Raw genomic sequence first — 7,450 nt, forward strand, 5'->3', positions numbered from 1 at the left:
TCTCTCTCTCTCTCTCTCTCTCATGCCCATCTAAACTATCTCTCAGACCTGCTCTAAAAGAAGAAGAAGAAGAAAAAAAAACTTCAAAGATTTTAATGAACTTTGCTGTGAACATGAATCTTTTATTGCCATCAATTAATCTTTGGTCTTAATAATGCCAACTCCCCACCACTCCTCTGTGAATATGTACGCCTGTCAGTACACTCTTTGACCAGGATTCCCCCTTTGTGAATTGGTTTCGCTGGGTAGTATCTCTAGGCTTGTTATTTAATTGTGCGTGCATGTGTAGGAGGCACAGTGAGTAATTTATCATCTCTTAAAGATGAGTTTAGATATTACTGAGACAAAAAGAAATCCTAATTAAAACGGGTTCATAGTGACTCCACCTCTACTCCATACTAACCAAATTGGAGGAAAAAAAAACACAATGAAAAACTTAGAACTGATTTAAAGAAGGAACATTTAGAGAAGTGGACAAAAACAAAGTTAACATATGTAGTGTTACAATAATTACAATAATTAGTTCCAACACTATGAAATGGAATTTAATTGGTAAAACAGACATTGGTTATCTCACAATGTATTACTATGTGTGTGTTGTCTTATGGAGATTTGCATGTGTGAATTATTTGTCTTTTTGGAAATGATTTGTGCATACTGCATGTGTACACGTGTGTATGAATTTGCAAACACTTGCCTTTCGGTCCTGTGTGTGTGCTAGCTCCTTTTGCAATTATATTACCTCTACGCAGCCCAATAAGCAAGAAAATATGTGTGTGTGTGTACAGAAGTGTACAGAATACTTGTGTATGATCTCTGTGTGTGCATGTCACATTCTTTATTTTGGTAATCTAGGCGTCTTTGTGAAAGCTACTGGTAAAACAATGCTTTTAGTGAAATTTAATACTTTGTAACCTTTAAGGGGAACACTGCATACGGCTTGGCGAGTGTATTTCTTTAGCTGAATGTTTATCTTTTTTGTTGGTGTGACTTAGGTTGCTATGCCACCTCAGGTGTGAGAAACAGGTTAACAAAAAGTATTCCGTAAGTCCCTGCGGAGAGTCAAAGGACGGGTGTTTGTTTTCTTCAGAAGCCGAAAGACAAAGCTGATCTTGGCTGTGTTATTCTGGAGGGAAATTAGGTAAAGGCAGAAGAGCCTTGATCAGTTTATTAACCTTTTACCAAATAGATTCTGAAGCAGACACCTGAGCAAACTTGAACAAGCAGCAATCTGTGCAGACTAAAGCCTGAACCTGAAGTGTCTGTTTTCCTCAAACAACAACAACAACAACACCCCCAACAACATGGTCTTTAGAGCATGGATAGACACATTCTGGAGCTGCTGACGTTTTGACTATATTTGTATTATTTGTAATTATTGGAGGTGTTTGGGACCTAAAGAGTCATTTAAAAGGCAGTTTTTGTGATCATATAATAAAGTATTTATATAATAAAGTATTTATCATTGATTATTATTTCCTGTATGTGTTATTGTTGGTCACCCTGAAGCAATGTGTTATTATCTCTTCAGTATACATATATATATATATATATATATATATATATATATATATATATATATATATATATATTATATATATATATATCTATATATACACATATATATAGTAGTGTGTGTGTGTGTGTGTTCTTTGCTTTTACAGTAGTTAGTTTATGCACGACGGTTAGTTCATTCATCGTTTTATCATAAACAGCCAAAGGACAATGTCAAAACAGCCACATTGACATGTTAAAGTCCTTTTTTGCCCACGGAGGCAAAAGGTAGGGCAGGTAACAGTAAACGTTGACTTCATGGCCCTTTAGTAAACACTAAATAACCAAATGATATAACCATAACCAGACTTTATATAACCAAATGAGCCGCTAAAATATGGAAGGAAGCATTTTGTTGTCTTAGCTGACCACTGAGATGTCACAGACATGCATGCACACAGTACAGTCACCAGTCACTTCTCTCACACACACACACACACACACACACACGCACACACACACACACACACACACACACACACCTGATTGAATTCATTCAAAGGTATCTTTTTTATCCTCAAACACTCCATCCATCTTTCAATCTTCACATCCCGACCAATTATTCTGCTCCATCTCTTTTCTCTCTCAACAGGTGCTGCCTCTTTTTCCACATTTTTACCTCTCCAACATCCATTTCTCATTCTAATTCATCACCACGACCCAAACCCTTCCCCTCTATCTGTTTGCTTCTTTCCACTCGTCTCCTTCTTTGTAGGTTGCTCTTTGTACGTTGCTCTCTTTGCCATTCTCCACCGCCCTCACTGTTTTCCTAAAGGATTCACACTGAAATTGAGGAAAAACATCCAAGCGTGAAATAGTCCAGAGAGGGTTCTGAACGCTCACTTGTTATTTCATTTTCAGGATGAAACAAGGGCATTAATACTTAAAAACCCTGTCTGTCCTGACGGCTAACTGAGACACGGAGATGAGCGGTGCCTCCATCCTTCCCTGGCCTTCTCTTCCTTTCCTGTCAGTGCATTCGCTTGTTTGCTATTTTCCAATTCACTAATTCTTTCAGTCACTCACAAAACCACTTGCTCTATTTCATCTGCGTAATATGTTAATCTAGTATTCATCAGATAAAAGTGAACGCTAATCACAACATCACATGCTACTCTCTTCATCTCTCCGTTGAGGTTTCGTTATGCTTCCCGATTACTCTCTGTTTGTTTTGGGTGTGTGTTCCCTCTCCCCACTCACCCCACCACCCGTTCCGGGAGACCCAAGGGCATGTGGGTGCTGCTGTTAATTATGCCACTAATGACCCCAGAAGAGTCAACACATTAAAGATAATGCATTAAAATTTATGGAAATCCTTAATTAGCTCAATAGATGCGGAATGTGTCGGTAAACTATAAGAGGTACTCATTAATGACGGCAAATTAAAAAGCTAAAAAAAAAAAAGATCGACAAAAGAAAATAAGAAAAGTCATTATTTCTACATACTCTAAAAGGGACTAGGCAGCATGAAGAAGAGAGAGTAAAAAGAAAGAGGTCTGCTAAAAAAGACAAAAAAGAGAATGAAAAAAAAAGTAAGGCCATATTTTAACGATCTAAGCGCACGGCGTGAAGCACATGGCGCAGGTGCGTTTAGGACGTGTCCAAATCACTTTTGCTAGTTTGATGGTGGAAAAAAGGGTCCGTGCGATGGGCGCATGGTTCACAAGGGTTGTACTTAGTCTCTTCATTTATTCATTGGTGTGTTTTGCCCGTAACATGCAATAAACCGATCAGAGTGTCATCTCCCATTCCCTTTAAAAGCCAGGCTTGTTCTACTTTGGTGAATTGCTATTTTCTTCCCTGTGTGTGTAACACGCATAGCGTGCGTGCACTGTGCATGGGCCTAGGTGCATGTTACTAATTTGCTGTTAAAATAACAATGAAATGCTGCAATTGACTTTGGATTTTTGTTGGTCAATGGAGCGATCACACCCCGCTGCCTCGAGAATATGCCAAGAATTCACCTGAACACACCTCCCTGTAAGACCAGCACGCCCATGGGAGCAAAGATGGGTGCTGGACGGGAAATTGACAACTGTCTTGGTCTTAAACTAGCAAAGACACTTGTGTCGGGCTTGCGCTGAGCCGGGTGCAAGATAGGACCCATAGAGACAAACTGACAAATTAAGAGAAAGATAGTGATGAGATTTAGAAAAATAAATGTTGTTCATTTCGAAGCCAAGCACAATTAACTGTGGCACTGCCGGGCATAGCGGATGCTTCAGTATGCTGATTAGTCCAATGAAAGATGAGTGTTTCCTTGTGCCACCAGGAGAGACGCAGGCAAACATATTACACAAGGATAGATAAACAGAGGGCACAGCACTTAGGGAAATAAGTGTGTGTGTGTGTGTGTGTATGTGTGTGTGTGTATGTGTGTATGTGTGTGTATGTGTGTGTACGCGTGTGTGTGGTGGCGGGGGGGGGGGGGGGGGGGGGGTGGAAGCATGCAATTGCCTGATGGACGCTTCTTCTTTAAACTGAGAGAAACATGCAGACAACTCTTCACATTTGGTCAATTCTCTCTTTCTCTGTTATTATCTTCCCTATCTTCATAATGGAAAACATACACACACACACACACAACACACACACACACACACACACACACACACAATGACTTCCCTATCCTTTCCATCTATTCTTCCCTCTTCCTTCACTCCACGTGGGATGGTAATTCCTGTCTGCCTCAAGTTTGGAGTAGTGTGGTGTCTGTGGTGTGTGTGTGTGGTGTGTGTGTGGTGTGTGGTGTGTGTTGTGTGTGGGGCCTCATGCATTACACTGCGGGTAGAATGGATTTCCCAACTGAGACACAATAAAGTACACGGTTGAAGACTTGAGTGTGTCTGCATGTACAAACATTTGTCATGCATGCACTGCTAACACAAGCGTTGTGTGTGAGTGGTGGTGTGTGTGTGTGTGTGTGTGTGTGTGTGTGTGTGAGTAATTGCAGGCATACATATTGTGCTTGTACTGTGTAGATGTCACATGCTGCTTTAACGTATAACTGCATATTGGTGAAATGTAATAGTTAAAGGGTTTCAGTTCTTCATGGAACCTAATTTTGAGGCCAGCATGATTATCACTGTTGTCAATAGAGGATAACATGATTACTGTTATTATCTGTTTGTCTATCTCTAAATGATGTTGTGTATTATCCCATACAGGTCTCTCCGGAGAATAAGACCCTTTCTCAATGCAAATATGTGTATAAGTAAAAAAAAAGAAAAGTGAAATAACTAATCTGTTGGATACTCACTGTATGGAGTTCTCTATGCGTGAGATGGTGAGGAAGGCTGCTAGGTTGGCGGTATACGAGGAGATGACAATAAGAGCAAACATCCACCAAATGCCCATCATCATCCTCGTAGCCAGAGTGGTGTAGGGCACCTCTCCCCCTAGAAAGAAGGACAGAAAGAGGATTGTTAAACACATGCACAATCACAAAGAAAAAGACAAAAATGGCATCACGTCAACTCTTAGGACGACAAGCTGTTAAAACAGCAAAGCGCATCCTGAAAAATCGGATCTGATGCTTTGGCCCGGATCTGATATTCATATGGCGGCATAAAGTGGGAGGCACTAAAGAGAATTCAATCTATGCTTTTCTAGAAATACATCAACACAATACATCCTCAAGATATGATAACATTTATATATTGAGGTAAAGGTGGCCTGTGCAGACTGTGTTTAACTCGGGAAATGTTTTAACATAAACTACGATCACTCTCAAAACACCAGCAGGCAGTAACTGTTTGGACAGAAGTTCAAAAATATAACCTTCCATTGCCATAAATTATGTCGAAAAAAATGTCTTGATCAATCCGAACAGGATGTGTAAATGCTTGTCAAGCCTTCCCATTAGGATATCCCTGGAGCATATTACAATGAAAAGTGTCTGGTCCGTCTCCAGTCTTCATCCCTGTCTTGTGTTATAAACAGCTTTTGGGGCCTTGTCCTCTGAAATCTTCTTGTGCTACAGTGAAAAGCTAACTGCCTTTGCTTTCTGTAAGCTTTCAAAAATAGCTGTCACTCTAACCCTAGTCCATGCAACAACAAAAAAATCTATTTATTTGTGCATTAAGCATGGAGTAAAATGGGAAACACTTATCTTTAAATTTTCTATTCTTCTCTGGTTGATTGTGGGCTGGCCTATCTATTTACACACACACGTATTTATGCAAGCTTACTGACAATCATGCATACAAACACTAAGGTATGCATACCTAATGTACACATAAACAAAAAGGCACGGGATAATGATTGATTCGCAGCCAGAGAGCTGTTCCTCACTGCCTTTATTGCAGCCTGTTAGAAATTAGCCTCATTTATCCTTGTAGTTGGGGATCACTGCCGACTCAGACCAACAGACGTTGCTCTTGTCTCTTCCACTTCCTCTAGTCCAAACTCCATAATATACTGTATGTGATACCCACATAATCCCATGTTCCTTAAATCTTTTTTTCACCATTGTATTTCCTGCTTTTTATAGCTTAATTTTAAGGCATTTTCTGCATTGCTTATAGCATTTGATTGAATTCAAATTTGATGTCCCTCTTCCTCTCGCTCTGTGGGTTCACGGTGTCTTTCTCAGGAAGTAAATTTGCTTTTGGCATTAGGTTTTACCAAGAGCCTGAAGGCAGAGTACTGTGTCCTACTGTACTCTATATATTTAGTTCAAATAATCCCTTTGCATGTTGGCCTTTGTATTATTCTCCCATACGTCTATCCTTTCATGCTGTGAAATGTGTTGATCTTGTATGGTTCTTTGAGAATTTTCCCTGCAGAGAGTTGCATGTACAGCACTGTGGTAATGAACTCATGCTTTTTCATTTCATCTGCCATTTATTTTATCAGCTATCCTAACCTGGATTGAAATCAGACGGATCAGAAAATAACAGAGAAAATATTCAGATACAAAAACACAAACAATACAAACGTGCAGTGTCTAACCTGTAAACCTGTTCTGTAGTGACTTTCTATTTTACTTTCCATCTGCTTTCTAATTTTACATATAATACATGTACTATGTATGGGACAAAAAAGCAAAGTATCTGCATTTGTATCACAATTTTCAGAGAAAAATACTCTAGAATACAGATTATCAGTTAAAACATAATACATATGGGGGCCCAGACCGCTCAGTTGGTAGAGCGGGCGCCTATATCGTCTATATGCTGTTTATGGAGGTGTACTCCTCGCTGCAGTGGGCCTGGGTTCAACTCCAGCCTGCGTCTCTTTGCTGCATGTCATATCTCCCCTTTCATGTCTTCAGTTATACTGTCGAATAAAGGCCTCAAAAATAATCTTAAAAAAAATTATACATATGTAAATACTATTTTTTTATGAAGTTTATGCAGTTAACTATTCATGAGAAATAACTGCATAGTTGCCAGGGGGAAGATGAATTGAATCTTTTCCAAGAATGTAAGCAACCAGCAGGCACAGGCGCTTTTTCTCTCATAACGTGGGCTGCCAAAAGTGTCCAAATATATGCTAAACCGTGACTGCAGTATCTTGGACTTCAATATCTTCTAAAACATGACCTTTGTGAATCAATCCACCCGCAGAAGGTATTTAGGGATTTTGGGTTTCATACTGGCATCATGCATGAAGGACCGATTAAGTTACCAGTAAAAAAAAAAAAAAAACTATTGTTGAGTCTTTTCATGTTGATTTCTGGCTGCACAAGTGACTTTTATAAAATCTTTTTACAGCTGGGAAAATGACTCTGCTGAGTTTCAAAAACTGACTATCCTAAAATTTTAAGGCAGGAATACTTTTGTTCTCTCTGTCCCTGGACAATGAATGAATCAAATCAAATTCAACTACAACAGACTTAAAAAAAGTAATTTTGTCTGTGTGTGCGTGTGTGTGTGTGTGTGTGTGTGTGTGT

At 39.4% G+C, this 7,450-nt stretch overlaps 1 protein-coding gene across 4 annotated transcripts in view; it reads right to left on the minus strand.

Moving 5' to 3' along the window:
* grid2 (glutamate receptor, ionotropic, delta 2) overlaps window positions 1-7,450 on the minus strand; it is a 503,599-nt gene that overhangs the window by 70,710 nt on the left and 425,439 nt on the right. For all 4 annotated transcript variants that reach the window (XR_004331939.1, XM_032515604.1, XM_032515605.1 and 1 more), the window contains exon 12: window positions 4,814-4,952. Coding sequence is in view for 3 of the 4 variants with exons in the window: in XM_032515604.1 (XP_032371495.1) it covers window positions 4,814-4,952 (139 nt within the window). In the remaining variant the exon portion in view is untranslated. The remainder of the gene's footprint in view (window positions 1-4,813; window positions 4,953-7,450) is intronic.

This window comes from Etheostoma spectabile, chromosome 5, assembly GCF_008692095.1.
Source record: "Etheostoma spectabile isolate EspeVRDwgs_2016 chromosome 5, UIUC_Espe_1.0, whole genome shotgun sequence".
Classification (NCBI taxonomy): Eukaryota; Metazoa; Chordata; class Actinopteri; order Perciformes; family Percidae; genus Etheostoma; species Etheostoma spectabile.